Source organism: Myotis myotis, unplaced genomic scaffold (assembly GCF_014108235.1).
Source record: "Myotis myotis isolate mMyoMyo1 unplaced genomic scaffold, mMyoMyo1.p scaffold_m19_p_7, whole genome shotgun sequence".
In the NCBI taxonomy this organism is placed as follows: domain Eukaryota; kingdom Metazoa; phylum Chordata; class Mammalia; order Chiroptera; family Vespertilionidae; genus Myotis; species Myotis myotis.
This window is the reverse complement of record NW_023416379.1, coordinates 92223832-92251091: the sequence shown is the minus strand read 5'-3', so window position 1 is coordinate 92251091 and position 27260 is coordinate 92223832. Positions and strand designations below refer to the sequence as shown.

The following is a 27260-nucleotide window of genomic DNA, read 5'->3' as shown; positions in this document are numbered from 1 at the left end:
TATTTTCTCTTAATCACAGTTGTGGGTATATATTTCCAGGCTGCTTTAAATTCATTGTGGAATAAAGCAGGGTGGGATATATAAATAAATTTAGAAGTTAAACAAAATTATATTAGTATGTAGTAAGCCTTTTTTATTTTCTGGGCAGTTGCGGGGGAGGCAAGTATGAATGTATAACAAAACATTCAATTTCCTTAATGACTATTATTGTGTACAAGGTACTGCATTTATGAGAAGCAGTAAATGAGTGACAGTGACATCCTAATGTTGTAATAACTGCTTTTAATGAGTTTTATATTTATTCCTTTATTTTGTTTAACTTCAGTGATTTTATAAAATGTGAATTAACTATAACTTTGGGAGAATTCATTTGAATTTATATTCAGGGGAAAACTTATTAAGCAATGTGTTCTGAATTTTAGTTTGGAGAATCTGATCATCATAAAGATAATTCCATTTTATTATATTGTTAATGAAAACAAAGTTTTATTTGTAGTTGTAGTTTTTAAAATGTGATTTGAGGAATCTTCTCAACTGCTAATACTAGTAAGTGAATCATATAATAAAGGCAAAGTCAAAAGCTGGTCCTAGGGTTGTCCTTATTCTGGCAGCTTGGCATCCTGGAAAAAGAGTGAGCATTGAAATTAGACAGATTTGGGTTTGAATCCCACTGCATACTACTTATATGACCTTGGGTGAGTTGTTAATACTAGTAGGCATTTCTGCTTTTGTTAATTACAATGTTCAGTTTAGGATGAGTTACATGATTTCTTCTCTCTCCAAATATTGCATTGATCAGTGGTAGAAACAGGAGGCAGGGTCAGAGCAATTAATTGCTTAAAGAGGTGGGGGTGGGAATGGATTGCATACTCCTTGCTTCAGCAGCTTTTGCTATAATGATAACTATTAAGCAGAGAGCAGTTTCTCGAAACAATTCTTACTTGTTCTCTTTTGTGAGTAAAGTGTGTTTTAAAAAGTGGGAGTGGACCTAGCTGGTTTGGCTCAGTGGATAGAGCATTGGCCTGCAGACTGAAGGGTCCTGGGTTTGATTCCAGTCAAGGGCACATGCCCAGGTTATAGGCTCAATTCCCAGTAGGGGATGTGTAGGAGTCAGCTGATCAATGATTCTTGATATTTCTATCATTGATATTTCTATCTCTCTCTCCCTCTCCCTTCCTCTCTGAAATCAATAAAAATATATATATTTTTTAAACATTGGGAATGTGTGTCCTTTGAAATAAAAATTAGTCGTCTGTTCTGAGGAAATCATGCAGTTATGGAAGAAACAGTGTAAATTATGCAGGCATGGGCAAAAGTAAGTTTACAGTTGTGAGTACATGAAACAGTTTATTCTTGTATTATTTATTTGTTTTACAACTGTAAGTCAACTTTTGCCCACCCCTATATATTAGGAGTATAGCTATATAAGTATCATTTGAAGGGAAAATAATTGTTAATAGCGGTTTTATTAAAGTTTGAGTGTCTCTTTTGTTTTAGGGTAATAGAACAACACATGACTTTTGCTTCTAACTTTACTAATGCTCTTATCCTATCTAATAAAAGAGAAACATGGTAATTGGCATACGACCTCTACCCTTCCCATTGGCTAATCAGGGCGATATGCAAATTAACTGTCAGCCAAGATGGCGGCCGGCAGCCAGGCAGCTTGAAACTAACATGAGGCTTGCTTGCTTCAGTGACGGAGGACTCCAACGTTCCCCGCCTGCCGCTGGAGGCCTCTGAGCTGGCAGTTTGAAACATAGTTTCAAAAATAGAAGCTAAACAAAACCCCAGAAACCAGCTTTCAGCTAGCCGGGATCTCAGACCTGGAGTTAATACAGAGTTTCGATTGTAGAACCTAAACAAACCAGATACCTGCTTTCAGGAGCGGAGGCCTAAGAGCTGGAGCCTCAGAGCTAAAGCTGGCTCAGAATAAAAAAAGAAAAAAAGGAGCAGTTGGGAGCTTCAGTCCCAGCCTGAAAACAGCCCTCAGCCCCTCACCCAGACTGGCCAGGCACCCTAGTGGGGAACCCCACCCTGAAGGGGGTGTGACCAGCTGCAAACAGCCATCATCCCCTCATCCAGGCTGGCCAGGCACCCCAGTGGGGACCCCCACCTTGATCCGGGACACCCTTCAGGGCAAACCAGCCAGCCCCCACCCATGCACCAGGCCTCTATTCTATATAGTAAAAGGGTAATATGCCTCCCAGCACCGGGATCAGCGGAGCCGCGAGGTCTCCCGGCACCAGGATCAGCATGACAGGGGGCAGTGCCCAAACCCCCTGATTGCCCTGCGGCTCTGTGTGTGACAGGGGGCGGGGCCACAACCTCCCTATCGGCCCTGCTCTGTTCCTGACAGGGGAAGGTGCCCCAACCCCCTGATCGGCCCTGCTCTGTGCCTGATAGGGGGGAGCTCCCCAACCTCCTGATCGCCCTGCGGCTCTGTGTGTGACAGGGTGTGGCGCCCCAACCTCCCCACCCCACAGGCCCTGCTCTGTGTGTGACGGGGTAGAGCCATAACCTCCCCATCGGCCCTGCCCTGAGTGTGAGAGTGGCAGCGCCCCAACCCCCTGATTGGCCCTGCTCTGTGGGTGATAGAGGGCGGTGCCCCAACCCCCCCCACCCCACGGGCCCTGCTCTGTGTGTGATGGGGTAGAGCCATAACCTCCCCATCGGCCCTGCCCTGAGTGTGACAGTGGCGGCGCCCCAACCCCCTGATGGGCCCTGCTCTGTGCGTGACAGGGGGGAGCTCCCCAGCCCCCTGATCGGCCCTGCTCTGTGTGTGACAGGGGTGAGCTCCCCAGCCCCCTGTGTGATAGAGGGTAGCGCCCCAGCCCCCTGATCGGCCCTGCTCTGTGCGTGACAGGGGGCAGCACTCCAACCCCCTGATTGGCCCTGCTCTGTGCGTGACAGGGGGTGGCGCCGCAACCTCCCCATCGACCCTGCCTTGAGTGTGATAGGGGTTGGTGCCCCAACCCCCCAGTCGGCCCTACCCTGAGCGTGACTGAGGGTGGCATCGCAACCTCCCAATCCGCCCTGCTCTGTGCATGACAGGGGGCAGCGCCCCAATTCCCCAATCGGCCCTGCTCTGAGCCTGACCAGGGGCAGCACCTAGGGATTAGGTCTGCCCTCTGCCATCCGGCAGCAGGCCTAAGCCAGCAGGTCGTTATCTCCCGAGGGGTCCCAGACTACGAGAGGGCATAGGCCGGGCTGAGGGACCCTCCCCTCCCCCCTGAGTGCACAAATTTTTGTGCACCGGGCCTCTAGTTAAAAGGTAAAGCTCACACTGGCCAGTTTGCACAGTGGTTAGAGTGTCTCCGTATGCACCAATGAGTCTCGAGTTTGATCCTGGCCCCAGTCAGGTTGCATTCTGGAGGCAACCAGTCACTGTGTCTCTCTCACATCGATGTTTCTTTCTCTCCCCCTGCCCCTCCTTCCTTCCACTCTCTTTGAAAAGCGATGGAAAAAATATCCTCAGGTGAGGAGTAACAAAAAACACACCACTTGGATTTGAATTGCAGCTCTCCCAATTTCTGTCTATTCCCTGAGTATATTACTTAACCTCTATGTGCCTCAGTTCTCTCATGTGTGAAATGTGAATAATAATAGTGCCTTCTCATAAAGTGGTGATCATTAAAGACGTTCATTCATGTAAAGATCCGAAAACAGTGACTGTCAATAAATGTAGTTTTTTAAAAAAATTTTTTATCCTCACTTGAGGATATTTTTTCCATTCTTTTTCAGAGTGGAAGGGTGGTGAGGAGCGGGGGAGAGACAGAGAAACATCGATATGAGAGAGACACATCAATTGGCTGCCTCCTACCTGTGCCTCAACAGGGGCCAGGGCTCGAACCTGCAACCCAGGTACATGCCCTTGACTGGGAATTGAACCCGAGATCCTTCAATGCTCAGGCCAATGCTTTAACCACCGAGCCACAGCGGGCAGGGCAATAAATGTAAGTTTTTAACGTTAGTATCAGTTTCTTATTAGATGCTATTGAATTTATCAAAATTGAGAACCAAATGAGCAGTTAAAAGTTTTTCTTTAATATTTCAGATAATTATTATTGTAAAATACTCTCTTATACTTTGTTAAGCATTTATTGAGATTGTAACATATGCCAGGCATTATTCTGAGTTTTACATAGTACAATAGTGAATAAAACAGATGACACTTTTTGCCCTCGAGATGTTTAGGATGAGTGGAGCAGGCGGACGTTAGTAATATCTAATGCTGGGCTTTATCACATTTAGTCCTAACAAACATTATCCTCCTTTTATATGTGAGGCTGAGAGAATTTAATTACTTTCTCAAGATTAGACAGCTACTCCAATCATCCAATACTAAAGCTGCAGCTCTCATTTAACCACTCTGCTGGGTTGTAAATAAACATATAGTAATAAACTGTAATTATTGGGGTCTGTAGGTACTGATTAATCCTAGCCTGCCTTTTAATTAACAGATACAGGAGTCAAATAGAGATTGAAATATGTATTCTATTACTGTGAAGCTGGCATAGAGAACGCCTTTTAATGCTTGGAGGAGCAGCTCAGGTGGGCTTCTTATTTTTCCCCACTGAATTTAACTCGCACACTGAGTCATAGGCAGGTCAGCTAGAAACCCGATGACAGTCTTGCTCCAAGAATCCCCGTCAGGCTTACAGTGGAGTAGAGGAGAAACAGAGAGTCGAAGGAAATGGGCCAGACAGGAGCAATGGCCATTGCTTTCAATCTCAACAGAGCCAGTGAGGGCTTTAGAGAGAGTGTAAATTTACTTGGTACTTCCAAAAAGAAGTTAATCTTTTATGGGTTTGTTGGAACAAGGGGAGTAGGAGAGAAGAGAACCAGGCCCTCCCTTTATGTGGGATAAGGTAGGAAGCAATGAGGGTGTTGTGACAGGGAATGGCTCCTTGGGACCCGTTAGAGACATCTCTGAAGGGATGGCTATTTAAGCCTATGCTTCAAGGATAGGATTCAGCCGTGGGGGGAGTGGAGGTGTAGAGATGCGGGGAGAAGAGCATTTCAGGGACCAGGAACTGCCTGCCTGAAGAGCTGAAGGAACTGACAGGAGCCAGCATGTTCAGAGCACAACATGTCTGAGGGGAAGGAGGACCAGCACAGGAGCAGCGTGGGATGGCCTCCGGTGGTCAGATCACCTGAACCTTGTAGGCTGATAGGATATTTGCTTTTTATTTTATATGCCAAGGAAATTCTTTGAAGGATTTGAAGCAGGGGAGTGGTGTCATCTAAGTTATATTTTTTAAAGATTGTATTGTATGCTTGTGGAGAGTATATTAGAAGGTAGCAAAATAAAGGAAGTGGGGAGACCAGTATAATGAGCAGTCTGGTGATGAGGATGACTTGGGCTGATGTGGAAGCAGTAAAATGAAGAGAAGTTGAATTAGCCCTGGCCAGTGTGCTCAGTGGTTAGTGTCGGCACAAGCACGAAAGGCTCTCAGGTTAGATTTCCGGTCCCATTCAGGGCACTTGTGGGAAGCAGCCAATTGATGTGTCCCTTTCACATCAATGCTTTTCTCTCTGTGCCTCTCTCCTCCCTCACTCTCTCCATCTCCTTCTCCCTGCTCCCTCCCTCCCTTCCATTCTCTCTAAAAATCAATGGAAAAAATATCCTCCAGTGGGGATTAAGAGAAAAAGAGAGAAGTTGAATAGAGATGTGTTTGGAGATGGAAACCATGAGATTTGCTGATAGATTTGCTGGGTTGGGGGCAGGAGACGAGGAAAGGGAGAAATCGGGGTCATTCAAATGTCTGGCTCGAACAACTGGATGAAAACCATTTGCTGAGATAAAGGAGACAGGGAGAAGTAGTTTTGGGTGTTTTGAACTTGCTAAATTTAGATGCTTATGTGTTTTTATATGGAGATGTCAGGTAGGCAGTCAAGCGCAGAGGAGATTTCAGTGAGAGATGTAGATTTGGGAGTTTTCAATGTATAGATGACATTTAATTTAAAGTCATGGGTAGAGATGAGATCGAGAATGAGAGAGAGAGAAGAGAAGAGGGCCCAGTACCGTGCCCCAAAGAACTCCAACGTGCAGAGCTTGACTAGTGGAGACAAACGGTGCTGCCGCAGAGGACATAGAAAACCAGTCGAATGTGCTGATATGGACTCCAGGGTGGACGGTGTTTAGAGAAAGGGAAAGTGGTAACCGTGTCCATTGCTGATCCAGAAAAGTGGCCATTGGATTTGGTAACAAGAGGTCATCGAGGACACCGAGAAGAGCAGTGTAGTAGCTTGAGGAAAGATGGGAGCTGAGGAAATGTCGTGTAGATATCTGTGCTTCTCAAACCTTAGATGCAGATAATCACCTGGAAATCTTGTCAAAATGTAGATTATTTTCCAGGGCCTGAGATTCTGCATTCTAAGAGCATCCAGATAATTCAGTGCTGCTGGTCCATGGATTAGTGGTTCTCAAATTCCAGTGTGTGTTAAAGTCACATAGAGGGCCCTGGCTGGTGTGACTTGTTAGTTGGGCGTCGTCCCATGCACTGAAAGGTTGCTGGTTCCATTCCTGGTCAGGGCACATGCTGGGGTTTTAGACTCAATCCCCTGCAGGAGACAGCTGATCAGTGTTCTGCTCTCACATGGACGTTTCTCTCTCTCTCCCTCTCATTTCCTCTCTCTAAAAATCAATAAAAAATCTTCTAGAAAATTATGTGGAGGGCTTGATAAAGTACAGATTATTGGACCACTTCAGACTTTCTGATACAGTGGGTCTGGGCTGGTACCTGAAAATTTACATTTCTTTTAAGTTCCTACGTGGTACCAAATCTGCTGGTCTAGGAACCACACTTTGAGAACCACTGGAGATGTTTTAACTGTGATGCGGAGCTGTCAAGAGAGATTTTTCATTTGTTTGTTGAGGGTGGCAAATAAGTAGAGCATTTTTATGCTGATGAGAATGATCCCTTAGGGAGAAACTGATGATATAAGAGAGAAAGGGAACAAAGGAGACAGCCCTTGAAAAGATGAGGGAAGATGGGCTCTGAAGCATGCTTTGAGGTCTTGGGTTTTTATAATAAAGAGCATGTGCCCTTCACTGTGGCAAGAGAGAATGCAGAGGAGATGGGTCCATGGGTATGTAGATTTAATGATAGGCAGATGCAGTTCCCCTTTGATGGTTTCTGTTTCCTCAATGAAGACTTGGGCTACTCCTGAGGAAGGGGGGTGACGTTGTCAAAGGCTGACTTTGAGTAGGAAAATCAACTTTAAGCAAAAAAATGGCAGTATTGAGAGGCTTATTTGAGGTTAAGGTAAGAAATTAAGAGTGAAACCGATCTGTATGGTTGTGATTTCCTTTTGTTCTTTTTTTTTTTTTTCTTTAACCACAGTTAGTTTTCAACCACAGTCAGACATGGAGAATTAAGTAGTTGAGATCTCCCAGAGTTAAAGTTTATCTAGGTCAGTGGTTCTCAACCTTCTGGCCCTTTAAATACAGATCCTCATGCTGTGACCCAACCCTAAAATTATTTTCTTTGCTACTTCATAACTGTAATGTTGCTACTGTTATGAATCAGAATGTAAATATCTGATATGCAGGATGGTCTTAGGCGACTGCTGTGAAAGGGTCGTTTGACCCCCAAAGGGGTCGCAACCCACAGGTTGAGAACCGCTGATCTAGGTGAATATGAGAGAGAGAGAGAGAGAGAGAGAGAGAGAGAGAGAGAGAGAGAGAGAGAGAGATGCAGGGAGGGAAGAAAGGAGGGGAGAGAGAGATTAGAGAAGTGGTACAAGGGAACCTAGACTACAGTCTAAGCCTGGCAAGAAAGGAAATGAAGACATGAGAGGGTGCAGGATAGAAATAAGCAATGATGAAGAGGTCAATGAATTATCATAGTCAGGTACAAGTAAACTAAAACTAAAAGGCACAGGTTTGTGATGGAAAATCAGTGCTATCATTCAAAATTTGGTAGACAGGGCAGCTCTTGGTGGTGATAGAGGTCTAGAGTGTGGCACCAAGATGGCTGAATGAGGTGGAATTTCCTGGAGAGGTCAGGAAACAGACCAGGATGTTGAATGTGCCCTCCTGGATATTGAAGTTGCCAAGAATGATGACAGAAGTTGGGAGTGGAGAGAGACTTTGAGATAGGAACTAACTTTTCAATGAATGATGGAAAATCCCAGGTCAGTGGATAACAGCAGCAGAGAGGGTTGTGAACGGGGACTTTTATAAAACAAAGGGAGAGTTCAGGTTGGAAGTGGTAATGCTTGGCAAGGCGAACATCTACCCCACCTGCTAGCCTTGAGAAACCTGGGATATAAGGGAGAGATGCCCTCTAGCTGCCAGGCTGTGAGGGAAGTAGTATCTTCAAGGGACAGCTTAGTTTTAGTTAAAGCAGATGGAGGGAAGGTTCAGAAAAGGGGTTGAAGATGTACATGAGTTGATCACAAATAGGGAGTTGAGGAGCAAGGACATGGTGTAAGGATTTGGGAGTGAAGGTAGGGAACTTCTGGAGTAAGTCCAGAGTCATATGGGAAAGAGAGTTTGGTGATAATAAATGATCTGAAAGTCTTGGATGCCCATTAGAGACTGACATAAACAGGAGGATGAGGCATGATGGAATTACCAAGTCTCTAAAAGTACTTAACATACATGGTAAGTTTGTTGCTGCAGATGTTCTATGTCAGTGGTCGGCAAACTCATTAGTCAACAGAGCCAAATATCAACAGTACAACGATTGAAATTTCTTTTGAGAGCCAAGTTTTTTAAACTTAAATTATATAGGTAGGTACAGTCAACTTTAAATTCAACTCTAAATTCACGGTTTTCGTCTTCCGGTTTTCTTTGCTTCTTTGTAGCCATCTCAAACAGGGCACCTAAAAAAAATGTTTCATTTTTATAATAATAAAGCCACCAACACAAAAGAATTACAATTCTTAAATTGATGACAAAAATCCCTGTAGGATTTGCAGCTGGTTGGAAAAATACAGGTAACTTTATGCTTCGAGCAGGTACTTTTGTCACCCGCGCGCGATTTACGGACACGACTAGCACTAACCACTGCACATGAGACTGCTGACTGACTGGCTCACTCAACTGGTGCATGAATCGCGCGCGCTGCGTCTCCTGTCGCCCAACTGACCAACACCCCCACTTCTTCTAACGCCACTTCTTCAAAATAGACTCGCCCAGGCGGAAAACCGACTTCTGCGCATGGGCCACGAAGTTTCAATCGCACTGTACGTGCGCGCCCCCACGTGGTATTTTGTGGAAGAGCCACACTCAAGGGGCCAAAGAGCCACATGTGGCTCGCAAGCCGTGGTTTGCCAACCACTGTTCTATGCGATTGTCCTCTGCCTACACCTCTGACCTCATTCTCTTCAGCTTCGCTTGCTCCCTGTGCTTGCACGCCATCTTTCTCTCGCCCCTTCAGCATGCTGTAGTTTTTCTACTTGTTTCCTTTCCCCTTGGTTTGCACCTGCTTTTCTGAGAGGCAGCATAGCAAAGTGGCTAATAGCATGAGCTCTGGTTCCAGACTTCTTTCTGCCACTTTTTAGCTTTGTGAAGGCTATGCAACCTCTCTGGGCTTCAGTTTCCACGTTTGTAAAAGTGATAGTAGTATTTACTACAGAGGGATGTTGGGAACTAAAAGAGTTAATTTTTAAAATGTCAGATGCTTTCAGTGGTTCCTGGTATTCAGTGAAGATTCAATAAGTATTAATTTTCTTTAATGCTTGAAGCTCTTTTTTCCTATTTCTTTACATGGTTGCTACTTACATTCAGTTGTGTCAGCTTCCCCAGACATCCTAGCTAAAGTAGCATGACTCCATTTGTTTTCTTAACCCTGTATACCATTATCCTGTTTTATTTAGTCATAGCATTCATCACTATATTTTTAATGTTTCATGGGGTTTTTTTAGAGAGAGGAGAGGGATAGAGAGATAGAAACCTTGATCAGCTGTTTCCTGCATGCTCCCTACTTGGGATCGAGCCCACAACCTGGGCATGTGCCGGGAAGGGGATTAAACTGGTGACCTCTTGATTCATGGGTTGACACCCAACCACTGAGTCACACTGGCTGAGTCATCACTACTTGAAGTTATTTTCTCTTCCCCTCTCCCCCCTTCCTCTGAGGGTAGGGGTTTGTTGACTTGTTCCCTACTATATCTCAGCTTCTAAAAAGTGTCAAATACTTTAAAGGTGCCCAAAAAATTTTTGTACCAACTTGTCCTGAAAACATGGTGATTTCCAAGGCCTCTACTCTGAGCAGCCAGCATATTGTGGCAAAGGGACAGTGAGACACAGGCGGAGAGGACAGACGGATCTTGCTCTTTGTGTATCAATCTGTTGGCTTCTCTAGATCAGGTGGCCTTTTTTTTGAGCTACTGGGACATAGCCACATCCATTTTTTAGATTTATTATCTGGCTGCTTTTCAGCTACAACCACAGAGTTGAGTAGTTGTGACAGAGACTCTAAGCCTCACAGAGTCTAAAATACTTACTGTCCAGCCCTTCACAGAGAAGTTTGCTGAGCCCTGATTTAGATGTATAGAAAAAAAAGGCTAATAGGAAACACCAAAAATAATAACAAGTTTTATTTGGGTAATGGAATTACAGGTTATTTTAGTTTTTATCTTTATACTTTTTTGGTATTTTGTTATAGACCCATTTAATTTGAAAATGAAAGAGCCTTGTAAATGCTAAATTTTGAAGTATTTAGAGCACATTTAATGATGGGTTTTTTGTGTGTGTTTTTTCCCTTAGTGCTGCTTTTGACACAAAAACTGGGTTACGTGTGGCCGTGAAGAAGCTCTCCAGACCGTTTCAGTCCATCATTCATGCCAAGAGGACCTACCGAGAGCTGCGGCTGCTCAAGCATATGAAGCATGAAAACGTAAGTTCTTCACTCAAGGGAGAACAAAGTCTGCTCTGAATGGACTAGAAAAAATTATTTTAATTACTGCCGATGGAAATACATTCGAGGGCATCAGACTTTGGACCATGCTTCTTACACTGGGTGTTAGTGGCCACTGCATTATGTCAAAGCCTTGGGATGCAATTGGTGCATCTTCTTGGAGTTTGGGTTTTACTCAAAGATTTTTAGAGGGAAAACATTAAAATAATTTTTTAATAAAAAAAGATATATTATGAGTTATAGCAATTCATAGCGAGTTTTAAGAGAAAATATTTTAAAAAATGTGTTCTTTACCTGGTTTACTTAAGGCCACCTTATCACAATATGGGGATCCATGGCTATTTTGTATTATGGGTTATTTCAGTGGAGAAGTTTGAGGAAGGAGTACCTTAGGCTCACTCAAAGTCCTATCAGAGATGGCTCTTATTTTATGTACAAATTAACATTATAATTTTTCTTTTCGGCCTGCAAAAGCAACTTTACCAGATTTGGGTATTTTAATAAATATGACAAAGACATTATTTAAATTAAAAAACTTTTTATTTTCTATCAATTTGGAAATTTGAGAGCAATGCCATCCTGCAAAGGAGTGCTTAAAAGTTCTAACTCTAATATATAAAGAGCCAGGGTCTATCATGACCTAAACGTCCGACGGACAACTGAACACCAGGCTAGGGTCCCAGCTGGTACAGCAGAAGTCAGTCCTGGGTCCCAGCCACCTCCGGCGCAGCTGCGGGAGGGAGCTGTGGGAACGGAGCCATGCTGCCATCGGACTGGCCTCTGGGCCCCTCCCCCCCACCCCCTTGTAGGCTCCAGGGAACCAGAGCCATGATGCCATCGGACTAGCCTCTGGGTGCCTCCCCCCAGCCCTCAGGCCTGGGGAACTAGAGCCATGCTGCGATGGGACTGGACCCTACCCAGGGGGTCCCAGATTGTCAGAGCGTGCAGGCTGGGCTGAGAGAGACCACCACCCCCCCCACCCCCCCCGCCAAGTGCACGAAATTTCATGCACCGGGCCTCTAGTATGGTAAATAACTGGATGCAGTTGGAATATTATCTGAAAGTGAAAAAACAATTGACTGAGGACACTTATTTTCCTGTGTTTTGAAATCAAGTTAAAAAGAATTTATGTGATTGCTATGTGAAAGGAACTGTAAATTTTGTAGCATTGTAGAAACAATGACCATAGAGATTTTAGAGTCATTTGACACTATTGATTGTTACTGTGTAGGGGAAAAATTCAAAGCCTAAATTTATTACTTGGCTATTCAGACTTTTTCTGTTTTAATAATTGAACTTTTGTCCATAGTAAGAAAAAGAAACCCCACAATAAGTGATACATTATTAACCCTTTGCGGTCCAATTTAATTTTGGAATTCAAACAGTCTGGTCCAAATTAATTGACGGGATTGAATGTTGAACCGGTTTGTGGTGTTGACCTCAGCCTTGACGTTGGACCTGCTCCTAGCGCCTGATCTGTCGAGTCAGCCTTGACGTTGGACCGAAAAGGGTTAATATATACTTGTTTCACAAAGTCTACATTGAGACATAAATTCAGAATTGGATTATGGGTGCTGTTTTAATTTTTCCTAGGTACAATAATTATAAATTTATAATTATAATTTATAATTATTCTCAGGTATAATTTTATAGGAGCATCAATGTGCAAACCTAAGTTTTTAAAAATTTCAGTGCAGAGCTGCAGCTTTCCTAATCAGTGACATGTTTACAAGAAGTTGAGATAGTGGATAAAGCTGGCAAGAGAAGCTTGAATCCAAGGTCTGCATAAAATAAAGGTGGCCTGGCAGCTTAATTGATATGTTTACATTGAGTTTTTAACACAGTTGAGTGTGTATGCTGTTTTCATTACATATTAATATGACAGAGACATTGTCATAGCTTTTTAAATATAAAGAATACTTAGAAAATGGAATGCAAGCAAACATAGATAGAACCCTAAAATACCCCCAGGAGGCCCCAGGATCCCACACTAATTTAAGAACATCTGGTTTACCAGTGCTATATACTTCATTGTTTTTGCTTTTCTTTGTAGACAAATTAAGCCAGTATTTAGGGCACAATTTATTTTGGGTTATCTGAATCCATGCCTTGACTTTCCTCAGTGATCATAAGCAACAACCTTACTTAGATTTTTTATGCTTTAATTTTCTGTAATGAGATAATTTGAAATGTGTCATGACATTGGGCTGGTTACATTTGGGCCATTTTGTATTTGTAGAAATGAGGACACCAGAGTGATGGATACAGTTTTTCTCATTTAGGAGAGGTTAAGACTCCTTTTAAAAGGAGAGCTGAGCCTGGCTAGGGTCATTCAGGGGTTGAATGTCTACCCATGCACCAGGAGGTCTCAGTTTGATTCCCTGTCAAGGACACATGCCTGGGTTTCAGAGTCCATCCCCGGTACAGGGTGTGCAGGAGGCAGCTGATCAGTATTGATGTCGATGTTTCTCCTCCTCTCTCTCTCTCCCTCTCTCCCCCTCTCCCCCTCCCTCTTCCCCTCTCTTCCCCTCTCTCTAAAATCAAATGGGGCCAAAAAAAAAAACATTAAACAAAAGAAAGAGGGCTGACTGTATTAGAAAAACAGGGTTTTAATGTACATAAATTATAAGCAACTTGCTTAATAGCAGTTCATCATTTTTATATTAAGACTAGAGGCCCTGCCGAAACCGGTTTGGCTCAGTGGATAGAGCGTCGGCCTGCGGACTGAGAGGTCCCAGGTTCATTCCGGTCAGGGGCATGTACCTGGGTTGCGGGCATATCCCCAGTAGGAGATGTGCAGGAGGCAGCTGATCAATGATTCTCTCTCATTGATGTTTCTAACTATCTCTCTCCCTTCCTCTGTAAAAAATCAATAAAATATATTTAAAAAAAAAAAAAAAAGACTAGAGGCCCAGTGCACAAATTCATACGTGGGTGGAGTTCAGCTGGCCTGGCCCCAATCCGGGGAGATTGGGGCCGGGCTGGCTGGGGGGAGGGGCCGTGGGCAATTGGCCAGCAGGCCCTGCCCCCGATTGGGGTTGGAGTGTGATTGGGGGTGAAGCCAGCCATGGGGAGGGTCTATGGGTGGTGGAGCTGGCTTGGGGGAGGGGCCACAGGATGATCAAGGTGGTGCCAGCTGTGGGGAGGGACTGTGGGTGGTGGGCTGGCCAGCCCCGCCCCTGAATGGGGTAAGGGGGCCAATCAGGGGCCAGTGGCCTGGAGGTGGGGCCGTGGGTGGTTGGCCAGTTGGCCCTGCCACTTATTGGAGTGGGGGGGCCAATCAGGGGTGGAGCTGGCTGTGGGGAAGGGTGGAGGGGGCCCATGAGGATGGGGCAGGCCAGGGGGAGGGGCCTCAGGCAGTTGGCTGACTGGCCCTGTCCCTGATGGGGTGGGTGGGCGATCTGGGACGGGGCTGGGCAGAGGAAGGGGATGCAGGAGGTTGGCCGGCTGGCCCTGGCCCCTATTGGGGGGTGGGCAATCAGGAGTGGGGCAGGCCGGGGGGAGGGGCTGTGGGCCATTGGGGTGGTGGGGGCTTATCAGGGGGTGCTGGCTGGGGGATGGGCCACAGGAGGTTGGCCAGTCGGCCCCACCCCCCCTGAATGGGCCGGTTTGCTGGCCGCAGTGGGCATCATAGCAACCAGTCTTTCTGGTTGTTATGGTGCTCTGGTCGCTGGCTTTTATATATATAGATAGATGCTTAGATTTTAGCAGTAACAGTGTAGAGGGCCACCTATGCTTAGATATTGGTGATTTGTTGTTTGAACAAAAGAAGGCACATGGCTGAATGTTTCATAGTTCTCTGTTGTTTTGGCAAATATTTGAAGGGGGAATGAGACCAAAAGACTGACTCAATGTAGAAAAATTCCTGAGTTTCAGTCTTGTCTACAAACAATTGTTAGGTGCTTACAATGTAAAAGTAGTTTTACCGAGTAAAGAACCAAGACTTCAAGTAAACTTAAGCAAGAATTTTTTGTTATTGTTAATCCTCACCTGAGGCTATTTTTTCCATTGCTTTTCAGAGAGAGTGGAAAGTGGGGGCAGGGGGGTGGGGGGGAGGAACATCAGTGTGAGAAAGACACATTGACTGGTTGCTTCCTGCATGCACCCTGGGGAATGAACCCAAAACCCAGATACATGACCTTGACCAGGAATTGAACCTGCAACCCTTTGGCACACCGGCCAATGCTCTAACCACTGAGCAACCAGTTAGGACAAGCAAGGATTTTAAAAGGAATTCCTCTCCATTGTCCTCTTCTTCCTCTTTCTTCTTTTCTTAAATGACTGTTTTGGGCCACCGTCTAATTTTTAGGTAGCCACCAGGCACCAAAGACAACAGCAATAGCAACAGCTTAAAACTCTTTAAACCAGTGGTTCTCAACCTTGGCTGCACATTAGAATCACCTGGGAATCTTTTTAAAATCCTCCGGGATGAGGCCCAGAAATCAGGATTTTAAAAAGATTCCCAGGTGATTCTAATGTGCAGCCAAGGTTGAGAACCACTGCTTTAAAAGTTTAAGTAAATATTGGTAACAAAAATAAGGTGCTGAATGCCCATGTGATCTTTACACAAAAATGTCTCTGACCCACAATCCATGCATAGTTCATTTTAAGTTATTTATTTCACTGGTGATAATGAATGACAGGCATACATTTATCAGGTGGGTAACAAGAACTAGGGGATGTTTTCTGTGACTGTAAGTTACTCTGAACAAAGTTAGCTTGCTCATTCTTGATTGAACTTGTGACCTTGGCCTCATTAACACCTGCTCTAAGGAAAGATTAAAGGGGAGCAGCTTGGCAGCTGTATCCTTTTGCTGTCGGGGTAATTACTACAAAGACTGCCCTGTTAAAGGACCTGGAGATCTGTAAGTTTTGAAATTTAAAAATGATTAAGGGAATCCTTTCATAAATTTTATTCGGGAACCTTAGATTCAATCTTACCATGGTAGACCAAGTGGTGGTTTTGTGGCTTGTGTTAAATACAGTAAATATTGTCTTCAATTGATTACTAAGTTACAGTGTTTATTTTTTGAGTGTTTGCTAATTTAATAAAAATGTATTACCCTGTTAGCTTTTGGACAATTGTAGGGCAATTAGAGATATTTGCTGATTATTTGTATTGTAAATGTTTTTTTCTAAAAATTTGAATCCTGGCCTTTTAAGTGTCATATAGTGGCACAAAGAGTAAGAAAATAGGCCAAAATATGATGAATTAAAAGGAAATTTCCATTAAAGAAATGAGAAATTATTAGATTATGTAATATTCCTAATATGTTAGCCTGATCTATTTTAATGCTGAGAAACGTTTTTTACAGTGTTTTCCTTATGATTAACACTCAAAAATATGATTAATAGAGAAGGGGTATTTTGTAAAAGCTTACAAAACATTAAAAATACTTTGATGTTGCCCTAACCTGTTTGACTCAGTGGATAGAGAGAGCATCAGCCTGCAGACTCAAGGGTCCCAGGTTTGATTCCGGTCAAGGGCATGTACCTTGGTTGCGGTCACATCCCCAATAGGGAGTGTGCAGGAGGCAGCTGATCAATGTTTCTCTCTCATCGATGTTTCTAACTCTCTATCCCTCTCCCTTCCTCTCTGTAAAAAAACCAAAATATATAAAAAAATACTTTGATGTAAAAAAAACAACATAGTTTTAATCTCATAAAACTTGTCTCATTTAAGGAAATTAAAATTTGATAGGGCATTTACTAATATGATTTGCCCTACTTTTTCTAAATTAGTTAATTGTACTTTTTTAAAATATATTTTTATTGGTTTCAGAGAGGAAGGGAGAGGAAGAGAGAGATAGAAACATCAATGATGAGAATCATTGTTCAGCTGCCTCCTGCACGCCCCCTACTGGGTATCAAGCCCACAACTTGGGCCTGTGCCTTTGACCAGAATCCAACCCAGGACCCTTCAGTGAGCAGGCAGACGCTCTATCCCAGGGGTGCGCAAACTTTTTGACTCGAGGGCCACAATGGGTTCTTAAACTGGACCGGAGGGCCGGAACAAAAGCGTGGATGGAGTGTTTGTGTGAACTAATATATATTCAAAGTAAACATCATTACATAAAAGGGTACGGTCTTTTTTTTTTTTTTAGTTTTATTCATTTCAAACGTCCGGATCCGGCCCGTGGGCCGTAGTTTGCCCACGGCTGCTCTATCCACTGAGCCAAACCAGCTAGGGCAGGGGATGATGTTCTTGATCATTGCTAGTCTGGATCCCCCAAAGCCACAGCCGGGCACTGGCGCTCAGAGGAAGCCGGACCGTGTATGTTCACCTGCCCTTTAAGAGGACCTGCTGGGTCTCCAGCAGCCTCCGTGTCCTCAGCCACAATCCCCACTGGTTTTTATAAGCCAAAGTCTGTGGCTTCTCTTCCCAGCTCTGGAATCCTGGGCTGGGGGTCTGGTGTGGGGCTGGGACCCCTTGCTTCTCACAGGAGGCCTCTGCAGCCGAGATATCCCTCCCAATTGAAAACAATGCCTCGTGTCGGTGTTGGGCCAGCCCGTTCCTCGTGCACCTCTCCTACCATTCTCCATGTGCTGCTTCTTGACTTCTCTAGTTGCAGGACTTCCATTCAGCTAGATTTCAGGCGGTTCTTAATGATGGTTGTTCTGTATTTTGGTTGTTTTAAACTTTTCTTGTATTGAGGAGATGGGGCATCTCATAAAGGGAACCAGTGATTAGAAATGTTGGAATGGGTGGATAATATTGGCTTCTAGCTCTCAGTTCCCTAAAATACAAGTGGGTACAGGGGAGAGAGTAATCAAAAGACCAGAGATTTTAAGGCAGGAGTATATCAAACTCAAGGAGAACAATTGTGATTTAGATGGAGAAGGAAAAAGAAAATGATTCCACTTAAATGTAAAGCACTGTTGAGAGCCGTGGATACATACTGGTAAGATCATGGATACACTGTTGCTGAGAATGTAAGTTGGCCTCACTTATGGAGGACAATTGGATAAGACTAAAATCCTTAAATATATTGGTGTCTTTTTCATGGAATAATAATACATTTTTAAAAGAAAAATGATGCTGTAATAACAATTGTAGAAGTGTGGCTTGTTTCTGTATCTTAGACTATTAGTCAAGAGCCCTAAACCTTTTTGCTTCCTGATAAACTAGTAGCTATATATGACTAAATCCTAGGGAGTTGAATATTTTTAATAGTAAACTAGATTTTTATGAGAGGTAATATTAATAAGTAAAAACAAAAGCATAATTTTGGTAGAAAATGTGTTATACAGTGTATATATAATATTGTGATGTTATTGAACTCAACGGGATTTAGAATCAGTTCGTAGTCATAGACCTGATGGGTGCTATGCTAAGTTCAGTATTTATTGACTGTTTGATTTTTATGTTTCCTCACAGGTGATTGGTCTGTTGGATGTTTTTACACCGGCACGGTCTCTGGAGGAATTCAATGATGTGTGAGTGAAGCTTGTGCGTTTGTCTTCCTCTGCTGGAAGATGAAAACTAGCAGCCCGTGTCTATTCCTGAGCCATTTAGCAGGATACAGACTTCAAAAGAGTCTTTAATCCTATCGTCCAGTTCCCCTGGGGGGTGGGATAGATACAGAAGATGTGTATTATGGGTGGTGAATGTATTTTCATCATTTCAGTCAGATTGTACTCTACTTGGAGAGTCGGTGGTGAGTCCTTGCAAATGTTCAATGGAAAAGAGTATAGGGAGTTTGGACTATGATTTTTGTTCTGAACTTGTCTGCCCCAGCTTTTAAAGGGACACTTTACATGATTACATTTACATAAAGATAAGTAATGGCCCCTTGGTTCCACATAGGTTCTTCCTTCTCTTTTATCCCACCCGTGTGTGGGAACTGGTACTAGGACTGCATGCTGACCCTGAAGCATTGGATTTTCTGCACTGGGACAAGGGGTGGGCCTCACATATTGAGAAAGCTGATGAATAGTTCTGATTCTCCCAGTTTTGTGACCATCTTTATTATTTTAGTGGTGGGGGCTAGGGAAAATGAGACAGGGAAAGAGAGAAAGCTGCTACAAGGATATGTTATTAAGTTGCTCACCATTGTGGGCTGGTGGGCTAAACAGGGCTGCCAGGATCTTCTAGGAAGCTATACAGAGGGCACCTGAGATGGAGAGCATTTACCCACTGGCAAGGTTACTCCATGGGGCATTTGTGCCCTCATGTGCCCAGGTTATATATGTGTGAATGCATGACACATGAGTGCACAGGTGTGAGTGCAAGATAGATTCCAGCAGGTATTTTTGTAACGTACAAGCACTCCATTGCAGGTTTCCCACTGCGGAATTAGCACACCCCTCCCAGAGTGGTGTGTTTGTTTTTTTTACCAAGGCTGAACCTACATTGACACATCATAATCACCCAAAGTCCATAGTTTACCTCAGGGTTCACTCTTGGTATTGTACATTCCATGGATTTGTACAAACATATAACAACATATTATTTTGATGTACACTGTATTTTCATTGTCCTCAGAATGATGGTTTTGATATTCTGCCTATATGTGGAAGAAATGCTGAAGTAATGTGTTTGTGAATTACTTTGGAAAACATTCGAATCAGGTCTGAGCTATATCCCAAAATTTTAGGTACAATGAAGATGGATTTATTTAACAGAGAAATTAATGATTTGCTGACCTAGGCAAATGCTGTATTTTGGCTTAATCAGGCATTATGGAATTGGATTATTCCTATGTGAAAAGACCTTATTTAAGGCTAGTGTCTATTTGAAAGGTTAAGTTTTATCCATTGTAGTGCCTTTGGCTCCTTTATCCTTTTGAAAGCCTACCAACTTAAGCATACCCACTGAACCAAAGTTGTACTTATTTCTTCTTTGAAGGAGTAGAGGAATTAGACTCATGGGTGTCTGGTGGGAGAGCATCCCAGGCAGAAGGCACCGCCAGGGAAAGGCTCTGTGGCGGAGGCTGCGTGATGTGTTGGAACCGCAGCAGGGGCCTGTGTGGCTGGAGTAAGGCGGGCTGGTGTGGAGCTGAGTGAGAGCAAGGGAGAGAAGTAGGTGATGAAGTGAGAGTGATCCCTGGGACGGCCTACTGGATTATGTAGGGCTTTATGTGCAGTTGAAGGGATTTTTGCCTTTTGATGAGAGGAGGGACATGATGTGATTTTTATTTTTAAAGAATTATTGTCTGCTGTGTTGAGAACAGACTGTAATAAGTCCCAAGGATCATTGAACGTATTTCAGAGGCTTGCGGCTGTCAGTCCCTGTGATTATTTTAAATAGTTTCTTTAAATATGGAAGTGTTTTTTGCCTTTTCATAATTGTGCTTTATCAATTAGGGCTGGCAGTAGGAAAGATGCCAATCTGTAGATGTAAAAGTTTTTTCCTACATAGGTTCTTTCTATTATGCTTTAAAAATAAAGGTGGTAGGGTAGGAATCTTGACAATTGGGTGTTACCCAAAAGTGCCTAATAACTGAAGTTCTAGAATAGGGCTGTCTACGGTACTGAAAATCACTTATTGTAGACATTTGCCGGTACAGTACATTTTAGTATGAGTCACTTTAAGAAATGGTGGTTTATACTGTTTATAGTTTGATTAAATTTAAAGGAGACCATTTTCACAAGAAAAGTGAAAAACACAATTTGTATCAGCCCATGAAATAACCTTTTCTGCCGTTAGCCTAATAAAGCCCTACGCATTTACCTCCTTTTTAAAGATGGGAGAACTAGGTATAGTGCTGTCCAGTTGTTCTCAAGTCAGACCTTTAATTTATTCGAGATGTTATGAACACTGTTATGAGCACAGCCTTTAAAAAGATGTAATTACATTTGCTTTCCAGAGACAAATGCTATAGAAGCTGGGCTACCTAGTAATGCTCCTTTTGGAATTGACTTGTTTAAAATGTGTTCATCTACCATTTCCTCCCACTCCCTGGCTCACTACTTTTAAAAGTTGGCATGATGCTTGCTTTTGGCTACTGTTGAGAGATTCATTTTGGAAACCTTTCTATATGTAATGAGTTGGAACTGGACAATTGGTTGTCATGAATTAGTCTTTGAGCTTCATGGAAACAACATACAGTGATTTTGTTAATTCTTGCAAGACACTTCTGCCAGGAATAATGCTTTTCAGTTGATTTAGTTGCAGCCTAGCAGCAGTGCTTGGTAGTTGTTACTGTATAGACTGGTCTTATATACTTACGTAGTGTATACGGTCTTACCCTCCATCTGGAAATTTTCGTGATAAAATGGATGTGGTCTCTGATGGGGAGGAGGCTTGAAGGAAATTACATGCTGGTGGAATATTCTAACTAAAAATATGATCTCTCTCTCTCAAGCTGTGCAGTCAGGGGTCTCCTGGCTGTATAGAATTCCTTGTCTCTGGTAATCATTAAAACACAATAGTTATGCTTGAAATTACTGTGGTTGCATTGGTAATACTACTGCTTAACACTTTTGTGAACTAGCAGACATGTTAGAAGGTTAAGACTTTTAGGTTTTATTTCAAGACAAATTAAGGCAGATTCTAGGTAGAATCATCCAAAACATTGTTTAACTTTTGTCCTTAAAATTGTTTTTAAATGGTGAGAGAATAATCCTCTTTCTACTTGGTGTCATAAAATAGAATTATTTGCAAAGCAGTCTTATAAGACAGAAATAGAACCTCTCTTCCTCAACCTGAGCCTTGCAATTTGTCATAATTGGTGTTACGGATATTGCAGCCATCTGCCCAGGTTTTCGGGGAGAAGTTCTGATTACAAAATATTAACCAGTTATTCACAGTATTATCATATTTGTCAGATTATGTGTCAATTTTGGGTTTAAAAAAAATACAGTGACTGATTAGGATAGAATATTGCCGAAACCGGTTTGGCTCAGTGGATAGAGCATCGGCCTGCGGACTGGGGGGTCCCGGGTTCGATTCCGGTCAAGGGCATGTACCTGGGTTGCGGGCACATCCCCAGTGAGAGATGTGCAGGAGGCAGCTGATCGATGTTTCTCTCTCATCGATGTTTCTAACTCTCTCTCTCTCTCTCCCTTCCTCTCTGTAAAAAATCAATAAAATATATTTTTTTTTAAAAAAAAAATATTCATTGCTGCTTTGCCAGCTTTCTTTTTCATTAAAGATTAACTTTGATAATAAATATTGAGAATTGATAAGAAAATTATCAGGAGATACTAGTTCCCTGGTTATTGTGACATTTATAAAATATTTTAAAAAGATCATTCTCTCAACTTAAATTTTTTGTCAGCAGGGAGAATTCAGAGGCAGTGTGTGCTGTGGTTAAGATCACAGTCTCTGCGGTCAAACAGTTTTGAATGCAACCCCTGACATTTCCACTCTTTTAACCTCGGGCAAGTGGTATTTTCTTGTTCTGTCTCTGTTTCCTCATCTATGAAATGGGAATACTAATGGGACTTACTTCTCAGAGTAGTAGAAAGAGAGCATGAGACATGGGTGTAATAAATTGTGCCTGGTGCAGAGTAAGCACTGCCTGCCTTTAGCTATGCTATGCTGGGCTTGGAACATCTCTTAAATAAGAACTATCTTTATGAAAAAATTTCAAAAAGCCTAATTTTTGTGGTTTGTTTGTTTTGTTAATCCTCACTCAAGGATATTTTTACATTGATTTTTAGAGAGAGTGGAAGAGAGAGGGAAAGACGAGAGAAACATTGATATGAGAGAAACACATCGATTGGTTGCCTCCTGTACTAACCCCACCAGGGCCCAGGCCAGGAAGGAGCCTGCAACCCAGGTACGTGCCCTTGACCGGAATCAAACCCACAACCCTTTGGTCCACAGGCTGATGCTCCATCCACCGAGCCAAACCAGCTAGGGCACAAAAAGCCTAATTTATACTTCATATTACATTTAGAGTGCAACCTTTCCTCAAAGGCAATATAAATGTGCAACTTTTAAAAATATGAAATGCTAAAAATCTTACCTTAGGTCACATACATCTAGGCTAATTCCTTTTGATCTTGGTGCAATTGGGAACTGACCATAGCAGCCCAATAGGGAAATTAGGAAACAAAAAATTTCCATTCCTCTTTGAGGAAAGAAATTAATAAATATAGTGGTGTGTGTGTGTGTGTGTGTGTGTGTGTGTGTGTGTAAAGAGAGGTCATACACATATTTATTCATATAATGCATTATAGTAGACTTAAATTTACTGGTCTGGTTTCTTTCCCTCCAAGTTTATTTTTTAAAAAGAAAGAAATGAAATGCAATCAGCATTCTTTAAAGCTGAACTAATCTACATTATTATTCAGCCTCAGGAATAGATTATGTTCATACACAGTAGATAAAACCTATTTTTTAAAAATTCAGCCTCTTTAGTATTTTTTTTTTAATTAAATCTTTATTGTTCAGATTATTACATTTGTTCCTCTTTTTTTTTCCCCCCCATAACTCCCCTCCTCCCAGTTCCCGCCCCACCCTCCGCCCTCACTCCCCACCCACTGTCCTCATCCATAGGTGCACGATTTTTGTCCAGTCTCTTCCCGAATCTCCCACACCCCTTTCCCCCCCAGGAATAGTCAGTCCATTCCCTTTCTATGTCCCTGATTCTATTATAATCAACAGTTCATTCTGTTCATCAGATTATTTATTCACTTGATTCTTAGATTCACTTGTTGATAGATGCATATTTGTTGTTCATAATTTGTATCTTTACCTTTTTCTTCCTCTTCCTCTTCTTAAAGGATACCTTTCAGCATTTCATATAATCCTGGTTTGGTGGTGATGAACTCCTTTAGCTTTTCCTTATCTGTGAAGCTCTTTATCTGACCTTCAATTCTGAATGATAGCTTTGCTGGATAAAGTAATCTTGGTTGTAGGTTCTTGGTATTCATCACTTTGAATATTTCTTGCCACTCCCTTCTGGCCTGCAAAGTTTCTGTTGAGAAATCAGCTGACAGTCGTATGGGTATTCCCTTGTAGGTAACTGAGTTTCTTTCTCTTGCTGTTTTTAAGATTCTCTCTTTGTCTTTTGCTCTTGGCATTTTAATTATGATGTGTCTTGGTGTGGTCCTCTTTGGATTCCTTTTGTTTGGGGTTCTCCGCGCTTCTTGGACCTGTAAGTCCATTTCTTTCACCAGGTGGGGGAAGTTTTCTGTCATTATTTCTTCAAATAGGTTTTCAATATCTTGCTCTCTCTCATCTTCTGGCACCCCTATAATTCTGATGTTGGTACGCTTGAAGCTGTCCCAGAGGTTCCTTACACTATCCTCGCATTTTTGGATTCTTTTTTCATTTTGCTTTTCCGGTTGGGTGTTTTTTGCTTCCTCGCATTTCAAATCATTGACTTGATTCTTGCGCTCCTCTGGTCTGCTGTCGGGAGTCTGTATAATATTCGTTATTTCAGTCCGTGTATGCTTAATTTCTAGTTGGTTCCCCAATATAAGATCGAGGGTCTTATTAGTTTTCTTGTAGATCTCATTAAGTTTATCGGCGGCTTCTAAACAGTTCTTGAGAGACCTTAAAAGTGTGGTTCTGAACTCTATATCTTCCATTGACAATTTTGTCCTGTTTCTTTGTCTCCGCATTTTGTTATGCTTCCTTGGTGCACCCCCTAGTGGTCTTTGTTCGCAGTCTTATAGTTAAATCTTGATTGTTGTAGCTAATTCCAGGGAGGGTTTGACCTCCAGGCCAAGTGGCTATGAGAATCAGCTGTGTCAGCAGTGAGAGAACTTCTGTCCTCTAGGGAGGTGCTAATCTAGCCTTTGCCTGAGGCTATCCAGCAAATGCCTGTGTGCAGGGCTTGGGCGGGGCGGGTCGCACAGGATCAACAGGGTGGGCCGGAGAGAGCAGTTATGGCGGCTCTCAGTCCTGTCCCCAGGGGCTCTGCCTCTCTGAGTCCCAGCACCCGCTGCAAAGCTCAGAGAGAAAGCTGCACTCGCTCTGACCGAAGCCAGACAGTCCCGCTTCTCCCGTTTGAGTCTGGGTCCCTAAAGACTCGCCCGGATCTGGAGCTCAGAGTCTGCGACTCCCTCCTGATTGAAAACGCCAACCGCGCCCTCCGCCACCAGCCCGCTCCGCGCACTCCGCACCTCAGAATTTGACTTCAGCACTGCGCCTCCTCTGAGTGTCCGTATGCGTTTCTCTTTCCTCCTAGTTGTAGGACTTCCACTCAGCCAGCGTTCCTATGGTTCTGGGTGATGTCCCTTCCGTTTTTTGGTTTCACTTTTGAAGTAGTTGTTCAAAGCAGCAAACTCCGGCGTTAACCTATGCCGCCATCTTGGTTCTCCCAAAATTCAGCCTCTTTAGTATTGATGTGGTTTTTATGTTCCCCTCGCCTTGTAATACAATAATGAGTAGGTAAGGCATTGCATCTAAAATATCTGTGGCAGACCTGTTGGACTTGAATGTAATCATTCCCTAATCTTACTGTGTAATAATAGGATTAATTACAAGCACCACACCTGTGAGGAGTCGTTCTGGAATGCCTCATCTTGCTTACAGATAAAATGTGTTCCTCCTTTCTTCAAAGTAAATGCAGGAATACTATGAGTGAACAATATTCTTATACCAGTCATTTCTGAAAAATGTTGTTATAATTTGAAAATTTAAAGATACTCCTATTTTTTTAGAACCTACAACTTGGAGTGAGGTGAAAATGCAATGATGGATTTATTTTTTTTATTTTTAATTTTTTTATATTTTTATTGATTTCAGAGAGGAAGGGAGAGGGAGAGATAGAAACATCAATGATGAGAGAAAACCACTGCACGCCCCCCCAAAGGGGATCGAGTCCACAACCTAAATGTGCCCTTGACCGGAATTGAACCTGGGGCCCTTCAGTCTGCAGGCCAACACTCTATCCACTGAGCCAAACCAGCTAGAGCTATAATGGTGGATTTAAAATACAAGATACTGGCCGAAACCAGTTTGGCTCAGTGGATGGAGCGTCGGCTTGCGGACTGAGGGGTCCCGGGTTCGATTCCGGTCAAGGGCATGTACCTGGGTTGCGGGCACATCCCCAGTAGGAGGTGTGCAGGAGGCAGCTGATTGATGTTTCTCTCTCATCGATGTTTCTAACTCTCTGTCTCTCTCCCTTCCTCTCTGTAAAAAAATCAATAAAATATATTTTAAAAAATAAATAAATAAAATAAAATACAAGATACTTATTATGGCCAGGCGTTTAGTTATACTAGTATTGTGCATTTCTCATGCAATAATAACATTTTTAACATTTTTAAAGAAAAGTGATGCAAACAGATATCATTCTAATATCCATTTTTATTCTTTAGAGAACCTAGGAAAAGATATGTCAATTAGGAATGAGTATAAAGTTTTTAGAAAAATAGATGGCAGGAGATAAAGTTAAAATAGTAGTATTAAAAATGAGTCCCTGTGAGAAGTTACTAAGCTGTTAGGTATCACTGTGGTACTTCCGTGGGAGGCTTTTTCTTAAAAAGATAAGAACTTCCTTAAGGTTTCTGGATTATTGTGTAACTCTCCATTAATTTCTAGGTATCTGGTGACCCATCTCATGGGGGCAGATCTGAACAACATTGTGAAATGTCAGAAGCTTACGGATGACCATGTTCAGTTCCTTATCTACCAGATTCTCCGAGGTCTCAAGGTACAGACAGCACTAGTAATACTTTTGAGACATGAAATTCTCTCCCTTCTTCTCTCTCTTCTATTTAGGACTTAAGGGGTTAGGGGGGGAGAGACAAAAAAAACTTGTCTTGTGAAACATTTAGAACACTCCCAAATCACTAGTACAATCATAGAATTATGAAGCCCTGTGTTACTCAATGACCACAATTACCGGCATATGGCCAATCTTGTTTCTCTTGTAGTCCCCAAGCCCTGGATTATTGTAAGGCAAGTCTAGACATCATCTCATTTCACCCATAGATACTTCAGAATGCATGTCTGAGAGTGGAGGACTCCTCATTATTACACCTAAACAGTAATAATAATTTCTTGATATAATCTAATATCTGGTCAGAGTCATGTTGAAAGTTTAAAAAGATCCTTAAGGAGGCTAATTTATTTGTGAGAGGGGCAGATAAACAGTATTTAAAATTAAATCACTTTTGATATTTAGCTGCTTCGAATCTTCATTGAGCTATAGAGAACCAACTGGAAAATAGATTGCAAGAATTGTTTCACTCATTACTTCAGCTTTGAGTCGAGTTCATGGTGTGGAAATCATAGTTATGATAAATGCATAGACTACTAATAATTACTTGTTCTGATTTCTAATCCCATGGTTTATACTAGCAGTTCTTACTGTTTCCTGAAAATGTACTTCAAATAAGTCATATAAGGTGGCAGTGGGAGGTTGGCAATGACTTCTTATTTAACTGACTCTTTTCTATTTCACAGTATATACATTCAGCTGACATAATTCACAGGGTATGTCTTGTGTTTTTTATTAAATTATTTTGGGGAACTGGTGG

The 27260-nt window shown here is 42.6% G+C and overlaps 1 protein-coding gene across 3 annotated transcripts in view; it reads left to right on the top strand.

Moving 5' to 3' along the window:
• The window catches only part of MAPK14 (mitogen-activated protein kinase 14), a 70265-nt gene that overhangs the window by 15165 nt on the left and 27840 nt on the right, over nt 1-27260 (top strand). For 2 of the 3 annotated variants that reach the window (XM_036317450.1, XM_036317449.1), the window contains exons 2-5: nt 10724-10853; nt 18253-18311; nt 26320-26431; nt 27187-27216. In XM_036317450.1, coding sequence (XP_036173343.1) covers nt 10724-10853; nt 18253-18311; nt 26320-26431; nt 27187-27216 — 331 coding nt within the window. Of the gene's footprint in view, nt 1-8624; nt 8744-10723; nt 10854-18252; nt 18312-26319; nt 26432-27186; nt 27217-27260 lie in introns of those variants that run through there. The other variant, XM_036317451.1, reaches the window with a different exon arrangement.